Genomic DNA, 18,992 nt, shown 5'->3' on the forward strand with positions numbered 1-18,992 from the left:
GACAAAGGAAGGCCCCTGGGGAAGATTTTATTTTATTTTATTTTATTTATTTTTTTGGTTAAATCAATGGGAGTTAGACACCTCACTCTCTCTACAACCCCTGGTTTTACAAATGGGGAAACTGAGGCACAGCAGGTGGCTGTGACCTGTCCAGGGATTCTGGGGAAGAACCAGAGAACTGAGGGCTGATCTCCAGAGCCCCAGCCCAGCGCCTTAATCCCCAAACCACCCTGCTGCTCTGTCTCTTTCCCCTTTTGCAAAATGGATAACAGCGTCCTCTGTATCGGTGGCTCTCAACCTTTCCAGACCCCTGTGCCCCTTCCAGGAGTCGGATTTGTCTTGCGTACCCTGTCCCACTTCACTTAAAAACTGCCTGCTTACAAAATCACACATAAAAGCTTCCCAGCCGCACTACTCCGGACAAATTGCTGAGTGTCTCATTTTCACCATAGTGTTATAAAATAAATCACTTGGAATATAAATATTGTACTTACACTTCAGTGTAGAGAACACAGAGCAGTATAAACAAGACATTGTCTGTATGAAATTGTAGTTTGTACTGACTTCGCTAGCGGTTTTTCTGTCGCCTGTTGTAAGACTAGGCAAATATCTACATGAGTTGACGTACCCCTTGGGAAGACCTGTGCGTCCCCCCGGGGGTACGCGTACCCCTGGCTGAGAACCACTGCTCTGTATGACACGGGAAGTGACTGTCCCGCCCTGCTCGGCACTGGGGAGGCCTCAGCAGGAGTCCCGTGTCCAGTTCTGGGCGCTGGCGCTTTCGGGAAGATGTGGACACGTTGGAGAGAGGCCAGAGGGGAGCCACAAACATGAGCAGAGGTTTAGCAAACCAGACCAGTGCGGAAAGGTTCAAACACGGGGCATGTTTAGTCTTGAGAAACGATGGCTGAGGGGGACCTGAGAGCAGCCCCCCTATACACTGAGGGCTGTTACAAAGAGGCCGGAGATGTTCACGGAAGGGCCTTCCTGCCTGTACGTTTGCGGTGGTGGTGCAGCCCTGTCGGCCCTCGGATTTCAGAGGCGGGGGGAGGGGTAATTTCTTTTCTTGGACAAACTTCTGTTGGTGGAAGAGCGGCGGCTGTGGAGACCCCAGCCCTGGGGGGGTTAAGAACAGGTTGGACAAACCCCTACAGGGATGGGCTAGGGATGAACTGGTCCTGCCTCAGCACAGGGGCCAGCCCAGCCCTGCATGTCTGATTGCAGGAGAGTGGGGGTGCTGCTGGGGCCTGCGGGCCCCTGGGGCCGGGGCTGCTCGGCCGGGGCTGGGAATGCCATGGGGCCCTTTGCAGACGGCCCCCAGCTGGTCCCAGCCAGCAGCTCCTGGGTTGGAATTTGAGCAGCAGCCGGTCCGGGCTCCTGCCTGCAACCAGGGATTGGGGTTCATGGGCCCGCAGAAAGCCTAGAGAGAGACTGACCAGCCATGGCCGCTGGCCACCAGCCCCCAGCGCTGGGGGGACTTGGCTGGCGCTTCCGGCCCCATCTGGGAAGCGGCGCCCACTGCCGGGACCCCGTGTGCATCAGGGGAAGGGGGACACCCCGGGGGCAGCAGATTCCAGAGGAAACCGCAACTGGGCCTGCCTGAGAAACGAAGCCCAGACTGTGCGGAGCTAAATCAACCCAGCTGTGCAGGCTGCCTCTGGAGGGCTGCAGGCCAGGAAATGGGGGCGGGGGGGCTTAGCCCACCCCGCCCCCGCAAGGCTCTGTCATCTTAACCCCTTGTGGCCCCAGGAGGCACCGTTCTCCTGAGGCCAGAGCCTCTGGTGGTTGTTTCTTAGAGTCCAGCTCCGGCACAGAGCAGAGCAGCCCAGTGGGGTGGGCTAAGGGGGGGAGCGCCATCGGCATGCAGAGGAGTAGGCTGTTATCCTGCTGTGGGGCGGCTGCTGGGAGGGATGTGACGGGCACTCAGTGAACAGGTGGGGGCGTGAGTCACCCCTGGGCTAGTCTGGTGCATTGTGACAAGGGTGTGCGAGGGAAATCCTGCCCTCGGTGCCTCCTGCATGGCCCTGCCCCCTCCATGGTGCTCTCTGTGCCCCTAATGGCCCTATTGACCTTCCGAGGTCTGGGCAGGTGCAGCCGACTGAGCTGGGCTAACGATTCAGTCTGAGGATGCTGGATCTGGATGAGAGTTTGGCTTGTCCGCCGGTAGCTGGGCTGGCTGTGCCGGGTTGGGGTGTGTTCGTGCCAGCGCTGAGAGCGTTGTGTGCCCGTCACTCCAGTCGGTGGATCTGCCTGATACATGTGTGTGTGTGTGTGTGAGTCACTTTTCCATGCTCCATTCTCAGAGCAGCCCCCCACCCCCGTCAGCCCAGCCCCTCCCCCCTTGGGATGTGCTCCTGCCCCAGAGTTTGTGCCCAGGCTGACGCCAGCCCGGATCCCTCCCTCCCGCCAGCAGCCGGGCTCTGCGGTGGCTCTGGTCCAGCGCCCCAGGGCGATCGCACGTCTGTCCGGCGTGGGGGAGGGCAGAGACGGGGACTGTCTGCACTTTGTCTGGGGCCGCGGCTGCGGGAGTCGGGCCCTTTCCATTGCGTCAGGGGGAGAATCACCCATTTGTCCCGGGACCATTTCTCAGCGCCAGCCTCGGTTCCTCCAGCACCCGGGAGATGGGGGGCAGCTCTGATTCCACCCCCAGACTGACCTCGGGGGTGGGGCGTCCTCGGGGCTGGGTCGGTACCGATGGGACTGTGTTGGGGGGGGGGGTGTCTTTGACAGTCCATGCAGGTAGGTGGGAGAGCACATCCCTCCCTTACACCATTTCATAGCAGGGTTACTCCAGATTTACACCCCACGTGGGAAAGGAGAATTAAGAGCTTCTGTCCAGATGGTGGTAACTGGGCCTGGTTTACAATGGGGTGACTCTGGGGGGCAGTGAGAGGAGACTCGTCCCCCCACCCAGCTGATGGTGCCAAGCACCATAGGTCCCTTGGGGGTGAAAGGTCTGATCTGGGTGCTGCTCCCCCCCCCCGTGCACCCCTGGCACCCCAGGAGTTAGCGTGGCCTCTCCTGTACCCAGGCTGTGGGTCAGATCCCTCCGTGGGTTGACTCCGCGCAGACCTGCAGCCAGATTGGGGCACCTCTCTGGGTCTCTGCCCCTCACCCTGTTCCTCTGTCGTTCACCTGCCCGGCCCCCCTCTGCTCAGTGAGGGCCCAATCCTGCCCCCCAGCCCACTCCCAAACTTTCCATGCTCAGATCCACCCACCCAAACAGCCAGGAGTGTCTCTGCTGTGGCTGGCAAGGGGCAGGATCAGGGCTGTTGGGGGGGTGGATGGAGGGAGGGGCCCTGGCTAGCTGCGCACTGTCTCTTTAAGGCCTCCTGACACCCTGTCCCCCTTAATGTTCCTTTTCACCCCTTCTCCCCCCTGGGAAAATGTTCTTGGCCATTGGGAGGCAGCTGCTAATAAAGTTAATAATTGGAGATATACCAATCTCCTAGAACTGGAAGGGACCTCGAAAGGTCATCGAGTCCAGCCCCCTGCCTTCACTAGCAGGACCAATTTTTTGCCCCAGATCCCTAAGTGGCCCCCTCAAGGATTGAACTCACAACCCTGGGTTTAGCAGGCCAATGCTCAAACCACTAAGCTATCCCTCCCCAAGGCCTGGAGGGGCCGGATGGGACAAAGGGACAGTTATTCTGTGCGCCCGCCTCCGGCTGAGACATGAGCCTGAGATGTTCCCGGGGGGGGGGGGGGGGGGGGGGGGGGGGGGGGGCAACATGGCTCATCACCCCCCTGCCCCCCAATGGGACCTTAAAACGTCAGGGGTGCCGGGGTGTGTCTGTGCTGGTGGCAAACCTGGAAGGGGGGCGCTGGATCGTACCTGGGAGCACAGGAGATGGGATGAGTCCCCATTGGGTCGGGGGGGCGCATGCCAGATCCAGGGTAGCTGTACTGGATCCAGGGAACTGGTTGGGGGGGCTTGTCAGACCCAGGAGGGGGCAGGGACCTAAAGAGCAGGGGAGACAGGTTGGACCCAGGGGGTAGGTGGGAATCCGGAGGTCTGGGGGGCCATGTGGGACCCAGAGAGCAGGGAGGCCGGTTTGGGGGTTCAGGTGGGAATCCAGGGTCAAGGGGGGCAGGTTGGATGCAGGAGTCAAGGGGGGCCAGGTGGGAACCCAGGGGTTGCGGGAGTTTGGGTCTCTCGAGTGCCTGCGTCAGCTCTTGGCCGAGGTTGTTCCATGATTCACGGCTTCCCGGCGCGGTGGGAGGGGACGGCGCTCACTGGTAGTGGTCACCACCCGGCCGTTGCCGTCTGAGGGGGCAACCTGGGGGGGGCGATACCCTGGCTCCTTCCGGCTACACGGGACCCCAGGGGCAGCAGCAGCAGCAAGCCCTGGTTGAAGTGCAGGAGTGTTGTTATTGCAGTCCTGGGCTGACCCAGCAGGGGGTGGTGGGGGGAGCAGGGCAGGAGCTCCAGCTGTGGGGGGAGCTCCCGGTTGCTCCAGATCCAGCCTCTCCCAGCAGGGGGCGCTGTGGGGAGTGGGGCGGGAGGATACTAGGGGGCAGGGGAGGACTGATTCCCTGCTAAGAGGGTTGCACTGGGGCTGGTGGTGGTGTGGAGGGGCTGCATGGGGGATTCTGGCCACATCCCTGGGAGGACAGAGGGGGCAGGGCCCCATACTCACGTGTCTCTCTGGGCAGAGTCACGGCAGCTCGTCGCCGGCAGGAGGGTTTGAAGGATTCTCCCTCCATTCCGGCCTGGCTGGTGTTTGAGCAGCAGGGAGGGTCCTGGGGGCTCCTTGTCCCTGTATCTGATGCTGCAGCAGGCTGCCGGTGTGTGTGAACGTACGTGTCTGTACCTCTGTGCCCGTGCATGAGTTGTGTGGCAGGGCGACGACTCACCAGCACAGCGCCTCCTGCTGGTCGTCTGGGGAATTATCTCTTCCAGCCCAGAGCGCCCTCTGCAGGCCGGTGTCTCGCCTGTCGCTGGCCCCGTGTCCCTCCTGGACCCTGGTGCCCACTACGTCAGGGTTCTGCCCCCAGCAGTATCCCACAGTTTGGGTCTCTCCACCCTGGGGAATCCCCAACCTTCTGTCCCAAGTGGCTACTGCCAGCCATCATTTAGCCCCTGCTCCCTGGGGCAGCCGGCGGCCTGTAAACCACTCATCTCTGGCAAGGGGGGTTGCACCAGCTGCCTCTGGCCTCTTTCTGGGCTGCCCCTCTGCAGCCCCCGTACCCTTCGTGGGCCCTTAACTAGGCCTGCAGCCTGGGGCTTTGCTAGGCTGGAGCTCCCCAGCTCCCTCAGCCCTTCCCCAGCACGGCTCCACCTCAGGAACCCTGCTCAGCCCCCAGGCAGCCAGGTCCTTCCCTCCCAGGAAAACTAGAGAGAGTTCTCCCATCCGCTGGCCCTCAGCCCTCAGCTGTGGCCTGCTGGGGGGCATGGCCCCACCTGAGGCTGCTTCCCCCACTCAGCCTGGCTTTTCTCCGGCCACAGCCCTCTCCCAGGGCTGGTTTAAGCCCTTCAGGGCAGGAGCAGGGAGACCACCCTGCTACAGTGCGGCACACGTGTGTGCCCGTGCGTGGGTGTGGGCGCACCGGTATGTACATCGGTATTTGTTCACAGACGTGAGCACACATCTGTACGTTTGTGTGCATGCCAGAGTGTGTGTGCATGTGAGCACTAGCGTGTGCCTGGTGTGGGGTAATTATCCTGCTCAGGCACTATGGGGACTCGGGGGACAGTTGAGGGACCAGACGCAGCCCAGCATGGACCCTGGGGCTGTGGCCTTGGTGTGGGGCTGTGGCGCCCCCTAGTGGCTGATGCTGTTCAGTCCCGCTCTGTGGACACAAAGTTTCGATTGGGGCGGGGGCGGGTGTTGGGGGGCTGGACTGGCCTTGGGGATCAGGTCCCCTGTGCTCCAGTCTAGCCCACAATGGTGGAGACTAAAAATTGCTGACAGGCATCGTATGAAATGAGTTTGGCCCTGCTTCCAAGCTGAGCAACAGGACTCCTGGGTTCCATCCCAGCTCTGGGATGGGGAAGTGGGGTCTAAGGGTTACAGCAGGGAGTGGGAGCCAGGACTCCTGGGTTCTATCCCCAGCTCAGAGGGGAGGGGAGTGGGATCTAGTGGTTAGAGCAGGGGTAGGCATCAGGACTCCTGGGTTCTATTCCTACCTCTGCCCCCGCACCAATGGCCCATCTCAGAAGAAAGGCCTCCAAGGGGTAAAGCCCTTCGCCCTGGGTGGGGTGGGGGGTGTCCCAGCCAGGCTGGGGCTGCCTGGGAACAGGCCCTGCTGCTGCCCCTGTTATAAAGAGCCCGAATAGCCAACACGTCCCCTCTCAGGGCAGGACGACGGCTCGTGTTTTAACGGGGAGGGGACGTCACCCTCAGGGCCGACTGCCCTGGGACGCGGCAGCTTCTCCATCATGTGGAGTCGCACAGACGGGCTGTCCCCTCTCAAGCTCTGCGCTAGCTCCATCCCCAGCTACGGGCTGGATGCAGGAATCCCTGGGTCATTCTCTGGCCCATGCAGTGCAAGAGGCCGGATCAGCCTGCTCCCGTCCTGGCCTTAGACTCTCTGAATTAATGGCTCAGCCTTCGCTCCCAGGGGACCTGTGATGCCGTCACCTCCCCAGCTCCCTCGTCCTCCATGGAGTCTCCCCGGGGGAGATCGGCCGGAGCTGAATTTCAAAGCCGCGCCCCCTTTCTAGCTCCCTTCCTAGGAAAGCACAATGGGGTTCCCCAGCCTGCTGGGCTTCTCCTTTGCACAGCACCTCGGGCACTCGGCTCCGGGTCCTTTAGCATCTGGTTCTTCGCACCCGCGTGTGGTTAATGACTCAGAGCAACAGGCGCTAAATAAACACCAGCAGGAGGGGGCGGATCTGGGGCGATACCTGAGTGAAAAGCAGATCAACAGCAGCCTGTGTTGTGCTCCATCCCCCATTCGGTGCTTCCGCTTTCCAAGTGGGTTTGGCCATTGCATGGATGCACTGGGTGACCTTCGGTAAGTCATTACCCCTCACTGTGCCTCAGTTTCCCCATCTGTAAAGTGGAGAGAATGCTCCTACCTTTGCCTATTACCATGACCCTTTTGGGTGACAGATGGGCTCACTGTGTGTCTGTGCAGCACCGAGCGTGATGTGGCCCTGATCTCGGTCGGCTCTGGGCAGCACCTGGCACCATAGGCATGTGCCGCTCCCAGCGTTCTCTGGGCACCTAAAAATTCCAATTTTGCCACTCCCAGGTCCCAGCAGGGGGCAGGGCTGGCTGAAGGGGAGACAGCCCCACACAGCCCTGCTGCTGGAGCGCTCCTCCCTCTGCCCAGCAGAGAGCGTCACCTCCCAGGGAGCCAGTGAGTGCGGGCCGGGGGCAGGGGTTGGGAGAGTGGGTCTCTGGGGGAGTTCATGGGGCAGCTCTGGGGAGGGGAGTGGGGGGTGATGGGCAGTGGGGGTGCTGGACGGCAAGGTACTGCCCATGGTGATTAAGAGCTTCTGGGCAGCAGGGACCCTGCAGCTCCCAGCCACCTCCAGACGGTGGGGCCCCCAGAGCGCCAAGCTGGAGGGGAGGGGGGAGCCCACCGAGCCCCTGTGCCTCGGGGCGCCCTAAATATAAATCCAGCCCTGACAATGGGGGCTCCTGGTCTTTGTTGCTCATACACACAATAGAAGACCCAGTTGCCCTGACCAAAAGCCCAGTTCCCAACCAGAATCAGTTAAAAATATGACCAGGGATCCCAGCTGGGGCTGATTTCCCAGCGCACCAGGTTTCTGCATTTTTAATTCCACCATCAGCAGGGCCCTGACTGGCCATTGGCCCAGGATTGGCAGGACTGGGGTGGCTGGGGGTGTGTGCAGCTGAGTGGCGGTTACCATCTGCCCCTGGGGCCTCACCCTGTCTCTGCCTTCCAGGGCTCTGCATCGCCCTGTGCCTGTGGGGCACCGTGGCCCAGAATCATGGCGTACAAGGTAAGACTGACTCCTCCTGGCTAACCTTCCCCAGCGCTCCCAGCTGCCCGGGGCCTCCGCCCCCTCCGGCCCCTTTCCCTTGTGGGAGGAGAGCAAAGTCAGGGGTCTGGGGAGCCGGGAGCAGCCCCTTGGCGTGGGCATCTTGGGGTGGGTTTATAGAGCACGGTGGGTGCGTGCAGGGGAGAGGAGAAGGCCCCTGTGTAGCCCTCCCCTTCCCTTCCCAGCCCCGTGACCAGCAGAGAATAGACCCTTTGTAGCCAAGGGCCGGGTTACTGACCAGCCAGAATCAAACGTTAGAAGTAGCTGAACTGAAACCTGGGACCCACGTGCCCAGCTCGGGGGTGTTTGGGATCAGGACTCTCTGCTCCCAGCCCAGCTGCGAATCCCAAGATGGGATTTGGGCAAATTCCCACTGACCCACTGGGGTCCCCCAGTGCTGCACCCACCCTGCCCCGTCTGCTCCCACCCCAAGCCCTGCAGCCGGCTAAGCTGCGCTGGGAACCTTCCCCTCACGCTGGTCAGAGGGACGGATCCCAGCGGAGCCCCAAACACCGGGCAGCTGAAGGATCCAGGAGCCCCCCGTAGGCAGGTCACAATCTGGGTCGTGGGAGGCAGCTCAGGATCCAAACTAGCCTCGCGCCCGATTCCACTCTCAGTCAATCCAGAGCAGAGCCAGGCAGGAATTTCCCAAGGAACCATTTTTTGCCAGAAAATGCTGATTCGGTTCAGAGGAATTTTTGGTTTTACCCAGGAAAAAATTGCACCGGGAGTAGGAGGGGGGGAGATGAAATAATTTTCGAAACCAAAAATCCCGTTTTCCGGTTCCAAGCGAGGTTTGGATTTGAAATTGACGCTAATGAGAGTAACGACGACAGCAACAAAAAGGAGAAAAATGGGGTGAGATTGAAAACGTTTCACGTGAAGCGACGCCCGGCTCCGGGGGCTCTGCCTGTCTGTGCCTGGGGCACCCCGGGGAGCCAAGGCCTCCTGTGCAGCCGAGGGCAGCGTGTGGCCAGGCGGTGGATGGCGTCAGAGCTGTTTGCCAGGCGCCCAGAGATGAAAATCAGCGAATGGGGCGTGTGAAAGGAGTCGATCTCCCTGTGTGTGTGTGTGGGAGGGGGGAGGAGCCGCTCTGCACTGTCTGACCCTGCCCAGCTGTTCCCGCCCCTGCAGGTACCACTGGGGACTGCAACAGCCATATGCTGTGCCCAGCAAACGCCAAGTGTGTGAACAGCTCCCACTGCACCTGCCTGGATGGATACCAGCCAACGGGGAATCGCTTCTTCACCGACCCAACAGAGACCTGTGACGGTAACGGGGCTCCCACGTTGTCCTGGGGGGGCTGGGACAGAGCAGGGCATTAAGGGCTGGAGCAGCCAACTCCACTGACTCCAGGGCCTGCTGGGGGTGCTCAGCCCGGCTGGGGAATGTGGGGGGGCAGCAGCTCGGGTGAGGGCCCCTCCTGGGGATCGAACCGGGGCCTCCAGAGTGAGCAGCAGGAGCCAGGAGTGTTGGGCTCTGTGAATTGGGCACAGGGTGGGGGGGCCCATCACACTGACCCACCTGAATCCCAGCCTGGGCCCTAATCAGCCCCTGGGTGTCCAGGGGCAGAAGAGCCCCACAGATCCCTGCCCAGAGGAGAGAATGGGGTAGCGCTGGCTATACTATCCCTCACCCCACCCCGCAGGGATCCAAGGAGGAGGGGGGCAGAGGAGAGGCAGCTGGTCATGCCCCCCCCCCAACACAGAGGGAGCCTGGAGCCCCAGGGGGAGTCTCCCCACCCTCCCCTCACATGGGGGATCTGGGTGTTTGTGGGGTTGACCCCCCCTCCCCCCCGTACCTGGGACAGGAGGCTCGGGGGGGGGGGGGGCTGTTTCTGACATTCCAGCAGCAGAAATGGGTAACAGAATCAGGCCCTTAATCACTAACCGCTCAGGGCCCCGGTCGCTTGGGTGCTGTCACCCACCTCAGTGCTGAGAGCTGGGGGGTGATACGGGGAACGTCTCCCTGCCAGGACTGTACAGAGCGTCCCCTCTTGCATTACAGATATTAACGAGTGTCTGGGGCCGAACCCGCCAGACTGTGGACCCAACGGACACTGCAACAACGTGCCTGGGAGTTACTACTGCACCTGCATCAATGGCTACGAGCCCAGCTCTGGGAAAGCCAACTTCACGCACGCGAGTGAGAACAGCTGCCGGGGTGAGCTCTCCCCTGCCCCCACCTGCTGAGACCGCCCCCCCCCCCCCCGCACACAAAAATGCTCGTTCCAGGCCTGGCGCTGCACCGAGGCTGCTGCCGGCTTTGGCAGTGGCCCAAGGCCGTCAGCGAGGCTGTGATGAGATGTGACCCGCGCCTGCTCCCGCAGAACATGGGGCCGGGCTCACCCCTGTGCCCGGCGCTTGGACAGGGAATAAACCCTCTGGGCTAGAAACAGACCCACGGAGCAAACTCCTTGTGCTGCAGAGATGCGCTGGGGAGGGGGGAGGGGACCCTCGCTGGCCCCAGCACGCAGCATCTGGGCTGCTAGTGCCCCCTGAGCCTGGGAAGGGGCCCTGGGAACGGCTCTGGGAATTGGGCTAAAGCGTTCTTGAATTCGCCCCCGTCCTCTATTGTTTGAGCTTCCGCTGGGGGCAGGCAGCCATGCTCTGCTGTGGCCTCTAGGGGGCGCAGCTGCTAGTTCGAGGGACCCTCCCACTGCCCCAAGCTCCCTGCGTGGGCAGCGCTGGGAGGGGCATGTGCTGTGACTGGCATTGCCAGCCCAGCCCCAGGCTGCCCTGAGGCCCCCCGAGTTCCAGCAGTCTGGGGCGGGGACGTGGGGTTGGCGTTCGTCGGCTCCGTGTGCTGTCCCGGCTCTGGGCGGGTCGCCGGCCCGGCAGACCCCCAGCGAAGTGCCCAGACAGCCCAGAGTCGGGGCAGTGGCCAAGGCGCTCGGCCAGGTTTATCCCCAATGCAGCCCGGTGCCAGCGCCCAGAGATGCCCCAGGGACACGGCCACACGTCTGCCTCTGCCAATGGACCCCGACAGTTCCAGACTGAGACAAACCATCCGGGATAAACAACCGACGTCCCAGCTTGTGTGTTTCACAACATGCTTGTTACCCCCCTTGTGCCTTTCTCCTGCTGCTTCAGACAAAACATTCCCCACCCCTCAAACCATCTGATCCTGCGCCAGGCAGGGGAATCTGGAGCTGGGATGTGGTTACACAGTCACTGTGTTGTAGCAATGCCGGCAATACCGGTGAGGGGTTCGTGCACCGGACGGTGAACTTGCCGACAACCCTCTGCTTTGTGACAGGGTGTGACTGGTGCCTGGGGGGGGCACACTGAGATTGCTCCATCAGGGCAAACTGCAGAGTGGGGCCGACAATCCCCCAAACTGCTGGTTATTTCTAATACTTAGATTCACCGAGACAGCAACAAACCAGCGGCTCCGATACCGGCTGCTTCCCCAGAGCCAGACACAGCTCCCAGCTCCTTTTCTAGTGTGGCTTCAAAGGCAGAATTTGGGTCATTTAGCCTGCAAGGTGCTTAACCCTTTCTGGCTCAGTGTCCCACAGGGCCGGACTTTTGCTCAGAGCGTCACTTCTGCTGACTTTGTTTTGCTCACAGCCCAGTGGATTTGGAGACCCCTTTGCGCTGGTGAAGCTGGCGCATGCACCAATGCCAGTCCCCTGGCAGGGGATACCCACATGCTGGTGTCTCCACTGGGGGATGCTGGAAGCTGCCAGCTGCTAAATCGCTTTGTGCTGGTCGCTGTCTGTGCTCCCTGAGCCCCCTGAGTCAGCAAAGCACATGCTTAGCTCCAACCCTGCACAGCTGCGCACTTAACTCGGCTCCAGTGGGTCTTAAGTGCCTGGTTGAGCTCGTGACGACAATCCCAGGCATTAAACAAAAATCAGATTCGCTTAGAAAATCACGAGCTTTAGAAAGACCAATGAGGAAGGGGCAGTGTGTGGATTGAATTGAATGGAAAAGGGGCAAATTCAAAACAGATACAAGGAAATACTCCTCCACCCGGGGCAGCAGTAGCCTGTGGAACTCACTGCTACCGCGGCCAGGGGGAGTGAAAGTGTCGAGGTTTAAAGAGGGACCGGCTGGTTCTATGGGGAACGACAATGCCTGGAGCTGTGCTAGTTAATGGACAATAGTTCTGGGAGGGAGGGAAAAGCTCCCACTTCAGGGCTTAAGCCAGGGGTCTCAAACTCCTGGGCTGCGGGTCATCTGCGGGTCACAAGCCCCCCAGTGTGGCCTGTGGAACTCCAGCAGTTTTGGGGCCTGGTCTCTCCCTCGGCCCCACGTGCTGCCCCCGGGCGCTCCCCCCTCAGGGCCCTGGCAGCTCAGCGGAGCTGAGCAACATCTGCCTGCTCTCTCCAGTGGCTGCCGGCCCCTCCCTGGGGTCCAGGGGTGGAGCAGGGCTGTGCCTCTGCATGCTGCCACCGCCCCGAGTGCCCCTGTGGCCAATGGGACGCTGCGGGGGTGGTGCCTGGGGGCAGAAGTGCGCGGATGCCCCCCGGCCCGCCCCACCTTGGACCCCCAGGTAAGTGCTACACCCACAACCCCCTCCCAGAGCCTGCACCCCCACCCCACATACCCCCTCCACCCCCAAACCCCTCCCAGAGCCTGCACCCCCTCTGCACATACATCCGCCCACCCCCAAACTCCCTGCCAGAGCCTGTACCCCATTCCCCTTCCCACATACCCTCTCCCATGCCCAAACTCCCTCCCAGAGCCTGCACCTGGTCCTAACACCTCCTCCTGCCCCCAAACTCCCTCCCTGAGCCTGCAGCCTGTCCCTACAGCCCCAGGCCAAAAGCTCCCTCTCTGAGCCTGTACCCCCTCCCCACACCCCCTCAGCCCCCAAACGCCCTCCCTGAGCCTGCACCCCATCCCCACATCCTCCCAGCCCCCGAACTCCCTTCCTGAGCTTGCACCCCCTCCCCACACACACCCCAGCCCCCAAACTCCACCCCAGAGCCTGCATCCCAGACCCCCTCCCCCACCCAAACCACCTCCCAGAGCTCAACCTCTCACCCCTTCTGCACCCAAACTCCCTCCCAGACCCTGCACCCCAATCCCCTATCCGAGACCTCCTCCCCCACCTAAACTCCATCCCAGAGCCTTAGGCAGGTGGGGGGCAGTGGTTTTTGGGGGCAGTTTTTTGGGGGTGGGTTCTGGGTGGCATGAGTGACATTGGCCCGCTAGGAGGATTTGAGGACTGGCACTGGCCCAAAGGTAAATTGAGTTTGAGACCCCTGGTTTAAGCCGACCTCCAACTATTAGAGAAGAACTTAACGGGGACAGATTATCCCCCGGATGTTGCATGACCTACAGAGGAACGTGTAAGAGTCTCGCAGCATTTAGGGATTAATAACAAGAATTTTAGTTATAAATTGGGGACACATCAGTTGGAAGTAACAGAGGAGGAGAAGGACCTCGGAGTATTGGTTGATCATAGGATGACTATGAGCCGCCAATGTGATATGGCCGTGTAACAGGTCAACTCACCCCTGCGGCGCCTCCTGCTGGTGATCCCAGGGAATTAGCTCGGTTTCCAGCCCCATAGCATCCTCTGCAGGCCAGTGATCCACCTGTTCTCTGGCCCCGCGTCCCTCCCTGGACCCCGGTGCCCTTTTACATGGGGTGTTGCCCCCCAGCAGTAACCCCTTTCTCTCAGGGTCTCCCCTCCCCAGGGACCCCCACCCTCTATCCCCACCTTGCCTCAGTATATGGCTACTGCCAGTCATTGTCTAGCCCCACGCCCTGGGGCAGACTGCAGTATCAGCCTACTCATCACTGGCAAGGAGGCTTTGGACCTGCTGCCCTGGCCTACCCCTGGGCTGCCTCTGCAAACCCCAGTACCTGTTAGCCCAATGCTAGGCCACAGCCTGGGGCTTTCCAGGCTGGAGCTCCCCAGCTCCTCTGCCTTTCCCCAGCCCTGCTCCACTCAGGTACCCTGTCTAGCTCCCTGCAGCCAGGCCCTTCTCCCTCTGAATGCAGAGAGAGACTGTCTTTGCTTCTGGCTTCCCTGGCCTTCTTATAAGGCCCTGGGGCTCAGGCTGGGGCATGGCCCCAGCTGCAGCCACTTCCCCAATCAGCCCAACCTAAAGCCCCTTCCCAGGGGCTGTTTTTAACCCCTTCAGGGCAGGAGCTGGGGTCCACCCTGCTACAGGCTGTTAAAAAAGCTAATGCGGTTTTAGGATGCATCAGGCGAGGTATTTCCAGCAAAGATAAGGAGGTGTTAGTACCGTTATACAAGGCACTGGTGAGACCTCATCTGGAATACTGTGTGCAGTTCTGGTCTCCCATGTTTAAGAAGGATGAATTCAAACTGGAACAGGTTCAGAGACGGGCTACTAGGATGATCCAGGGAATGGAAAACCTGTCTTATGAAAGGAGACTCAAAGAGCTTGGCTTGTTTAGCCTAACCAAAAGAAGGCTGAGGGGGGATATGATTGCTCTTTATAAATATATCAGAGGGTTAAATATCAGGGAAGGAGAGGAAATATTTAAGCTTAGTACCAATGTGGACACAAGAACAAATGGATATAAACTGGACACTAGGAAGTTTAGACTTGAAATTAGATGAAGGTTTCCAACCATTAGAGGAGTGAAGTTCTGGAACAGCCTTCCAAGGGGAGTAGTGGGGACAAAAGACATATCTGGCTTTAAGGCTAAGCTTGATAAGTTTATGGAGGGGATGGTATGATGGGATAGCCTAATCTTGGCAATTCATTTAGCAATTGATCTTTGATTATCAGCAGGTAAGTATGCCCATTGGTCTGGGATGGGATGTTAGATGGGCTGGGATCTGAGTTACTACAGAGAATTCTTTCCTGGGTGCTGGCTGGTGAGTCTTGCCCACATGCTCAGGGTTTAACTGATCGCCATATTTGGGGTCGGGAAGAAATTTTCCTCCAGGGCAGATTGGCAGAGGCCCTGGAGGTTTTTCGCCTTCCTCTGCAGCATGGGGCACGGGTCACTTGCTGGAGGATTCTCTGCAGCTTGGGGTCTTCAAACCACAATTTGAGGACTTCAGTAACTCAGACATAGGTTAGGGGTTTGTTACAGGAGTGGGTGGGTGAGATTCTGTGGCCTGCATTGTGCAGGAGGTCAGACTAGATGATCATAATGGTCCCTTCTGACCTTAAAGTCTATGAGTCTATGAGCACCCGTCGCAGACGGGATACCGGGGTAGATGGGCCTTGGGGCTTACCCAGGCTGGCAATGCCTGTGTGTTCCTCTGTGATTGGAACCTGAGGGGGATTTCTACCAAGTCCCAGTGTTCCCACCCCTTGGGCAACTCAGCTTCAAACATGGATTCCTAAATCTCCCCAAATCTTGGCCCCATTGGGGCTTGGCCCATAGAGGCCACAGTGGCTGTTTTAGGGTCTGAATGTCCCCTTCCCTCTGTTACAGTCACAGCACATGCACACAGTTAGAAACAAAGCGTCAGATCCTCTCGCTGGCAGGCTGCAGCTCAACACAGGGTTATTGTTAGAATCCAGAACCCTAGCACACGAGGACCCCAAACAGAGAGAGACAAAGCAGGCTGCTCCTGAAGGCAGATGGGCACAACTAACCCCACTTTGCTCTAGGCTGGCTCTTTGGCAGACCCACTGCTGAAACCTCCAAATCATGTGTTTGTCACCCGAACCCCCTATCCCGCAGACAGGTCCAGGAAAGCCCCTTGCAGATGTTAAGTGAGAGCTTGTGATGCTAACACAGTTTTCAATACATATTCTCAAGTGGCCGTTCCGCTGCCAGAGCAGCCTAGTGCCGCCTGAGCGTAGCGGAGAATCAGGCCTGTAATTGTTAAGCTCCCAGCGGCCTGGTCGCCTGGGTCCGATCACCCAGCTCAGTACAGGTGGGTGATACGGGGAACGTCTCCCTGCCAGGACTATACAGAGCGTCCTCTCTTGTGTTGCAGATATTGACGAGTGTCAGGGCCTGAGCCCGGAAGGCTGCGGACCCCACGCAAACTGCACCAACGTGCCTGGGAGTTACTACTGCAGCTGCATTGATGGCTACAAGCCCAGCTCTGGGAAAGCCAAGTTCATAAACGCGAGTGAGAAGAGCTGCCAGGGTGAGCTCTCCCGTGTCCCCACCTGCTGAAACCCCCACCCCACGTGCCCATTCCCAGCAAGGGGCCGCACTGGGGCTGCTGCCGGCTTTGGCAGTGGCCCGAGACCTCAGCAAGGCTGTGATGAGACGTGACCCTCGCCCAGGCCCTCTCAGAGGTCCAGAGAGGCGCAGGCCACTTCCAGCTGTTGAGGCCCCAGCCATAATAAACAGGGCCGGCTCCAGACCCCAGCGCGCCAAGCGCGCGTTTGGGGCAGCGTCCCGCGGGAGGGCGGCAGGCGGCTCCGGTGGACCTCCCGCAGGCATGCCTGCGGACGGTCTGCTGGTTCCGCGGCTGTGGGACCGGTGACCGCCAGAGTGCCCCCCGCGGCGTGCCACCGTGCTTGGGGCAGCGGAAATCCTAGAGCCGCCCCTGATAATAAACATACAAAATGATGACACATGAAAACAAAATAAGGCACCATAAAAAGAGTGAGACATCCCAGCTTCTGTGCAAATGTTCTAATTATTGAGGAAAAATCTCGCTGTCGTGCAGTGTCACAGCTGACGTTAAGCATGGGGAGCCCATTCACACGCTCCTGTCCCAGAGCTGAATGGGGATAGTTCTTTCCCTGCTTCAACACGTTGAAGGTGCCTTCACCTGACGCCACTGACGCAGGCAAACTGACAAAAACACGCAATAGCTATGAGCATTTTTAACTCTTGAATATGACAAAATCTGTATCAGTTAACAAAAAAATTATGTCTCACCAAACCACATCTCTTATTTGCTTGAATTTGCAGCTCTAAGCTGCAATGGGTCACATTGATATTGGTCCGATAGGGACGCACATAAAAACAAGTTGCAAAACTTATCAAATGCCAAAAAATTAAGTGTCTAAATCTGAGGCCCCCTTTGAGCTCACAGCCCAGGCCAAATGGCCCCCTGGCCCCTCTCTGATTGGCCCTGCCCACGCCTGCTCCTGCAGAGCATGGGACCGGGCTCACCCTGTGCCCGGCGCTTGGATGGGGATAAACAGACCCACAGAGCAAACTCCTTGTGCTGCAGAGATGCCCTGGGGGGAGGGGAGGGGACCCTCACTGGCCCCAGCACGCAGCATCTGGGCTGCTCGTGTCCCCCTGAGCCTGGGAAGGGGCCTCGTGTCTGGGCCATGGAAATAGCACAGTGTGCTCTGCCCCCTATGGGCCCTGGGGAGGAGAGAATAGCCACAGCACAGTGTGCCCCTTCCCCACCCCCGATCCTCCCCATAGGTCCTGGGGGGCAGGGAATAGCTGCAGTGCTGGGCCCCGGCCTCGGCCCCTACATCAGGGACTAGGAGCAGGGTGGGGGCAGGACCCCAACAGCAGCTCCCGACCAGCTGGGGTGGCCCCTTTTGCAGGGTGGGGGATTCTCCAGTGGCCGTTCCCCTGCCGGAGCAGCCTAGTGCCACTTGAGCATAGCTGAGAATCAGGCCTGTGATTGTTAAGGTGCTGGGTGCCCGGTACCTTGGGTCCCATCAGCCAGCTCAGTGAGGGGTGTTGGAGGGGGTGATACGGGGAACATCTCTTTGCTGGGCCTGTACAGAGCATCCCCCCTTGTGTTGCAGATATTGACGAGTGTCAGGGCCCAATTCTGGCACACTGCGGACCCCATGCAAACTGCACCAACGCACCTGGGAGTTACTACTGCACCTGCATCGATGGCTACGAGTCCAGGTCTGGGAAAGCCAACTTCACGCACACGAGTGAGAACAGCTGCCAGGGTGAGCTCTCCCCTGGCCCCACCTGCTGAGACCCCCCCTCGCGTACACAAATGCTCGTTCCAGGCTTGGCGCTGCACAGGGGCTGCTGCCAGCTTTGGCAGTGGCCTGAGGCCGTCAGCCAGGCTGTGATGAGACGTGACCCTCACCTGCTCCCACAGACCCTGGGGCCGGGCTCACCCCTGTGCCCGGCGCTTGGACAGGAAATAAACCCTCGGGGTTAGAAACAGACCCACGGAGCAAACGCCTTGTGCTGCAGAGATGCGCTGGGGAGGGGGGAGGAGACCCTCGCTGGCCCCAGCACGCAGCATCTGGGCTGCTAGTGCCCCGCTGAGCCTCGGAAGTGGCCCTGGGAACGGCTCTGGGAATTGGGCTAAAGCGTTTTTGACTTCGCCCCCGTCCCCTATTGCTTGAGCTTTGCTGGGGGCAGGCAGCCATGCTCTGCTGTGGCCTCTAGGGGGCGCAGCTGCTAGTTCGAGGGACCCTCCCACTGCCCCAAGCTCCCTGCGTGGGCAGCGCTGGGAGGGGCATGTGCTGTGACTGGCATTGCCAGCCCAGCCCCAGGCTGCCCTGAGGCCCCCCGAGTTCCAGCAGTCTGGGGCGGGGACGTGGGGTTGGCGTTCGTCGGCTCCGTGTGCTGTCCTGGCTCTGGGCGGGTCGCCGGCCCGGCAGACCTCCAGCGAAGTGCCCAGACAGCCCAGAGTCGGGGCAGTGGCCAAGGTGCTCGGCCAGGTTTATCGCCAATGCAGCCCGGTGCCAGCGCCCAGAGATGCCCCAGGGACACGGCCACACGTCTGCCTCTGCCAATGGACCCCGACAGTTCCAGACTGAGACAAACCATCCGGGATAAACAACTGACGTCCCAGCTTGTGTGTTTCACAACATGCTTGTTACCCCCCTTGCGCCTTTCTCCTGCTGCTTCAGACAAACCATTCCCCACCCCTCAAACCATCTGATCCTGTGCCAGGCAGGGGAATCTTGTGCTGGGATGTGGTTACACCAGGGGTCAGCAACCTTTCAGAAGTGCTGCACCGAGTCTTCATTTATTCACTCTAATTTAAGGTTTCGCGTGCCAGTCATACTTATTAACGTTTTTAGAAGGTCTCTTTCTATAAGTCTATAATATAGAACTAAACTATTGTTGTCTGTAAAGTAAATAAGGTTTTTAAAATGTTTAAGAAGCTTCATTTAAAATTAAATTAAAATGCAGAGCCTCCTGGACCAGTGGCCCAGGACCCGGGCAGTGTGAGT

The 18,992-nt window shown here is 59.7% G+C and overlaps 1 protein-coding gene across 2 annotated transcripts in view; it reads left to right on the forward strand.

The window, feature by feature from the left end:
* The window catches only part of LOC123353429 (adhesion G protein-coupled receptor E5-like), a 48,557-nt gene that overhangs the window by 15,240 nt on the left and 14,325 nt on the right, over positions 1 to 18,992 (forward strand). For both annotated transcript variants that reach the window (XM_044994498.1, XM_044994499.1), the window contains exons 2-6: positions 7,865 to 7,921; positions 9,095 to 9,232; positions 9,968 to 10,123; positions 15,851 to 16,006; positions 17,589 to 17,744. In XM_044994498.1, the coding sequence (XP_044850433.1) occupies positions 7,865 to 7,921; positions 9,095 to 9,232; positions 9,968 to 10,123; positions 15,851 to 16,006; positions 17,589 to 17,744 (663 nt within the window). The remainder of the gene's footprint in view (positions 1 to 7,864; positions 7,922 to 9,094; positions 9,233 to 9,967; positions 10,124 to 15,850; positions 16,007 to 17,588; positions 17,745 to 18,992) is intronic.

Source organism: Mauremys mutica, chromosome 20 (assembly GCF_020497125.1).
Source record: "Mauremys mutica isolate MM-2020 ecotype Southern chromosome 20, ASM2049712v1, whole genome shotgun sequence".
In the NCBI taxonomy this organism is placed as follows: Eukaryota; Metazoa; Chordata; order Testudines; family Geoemydidae; genus Mauremys; species Mauremys mutica.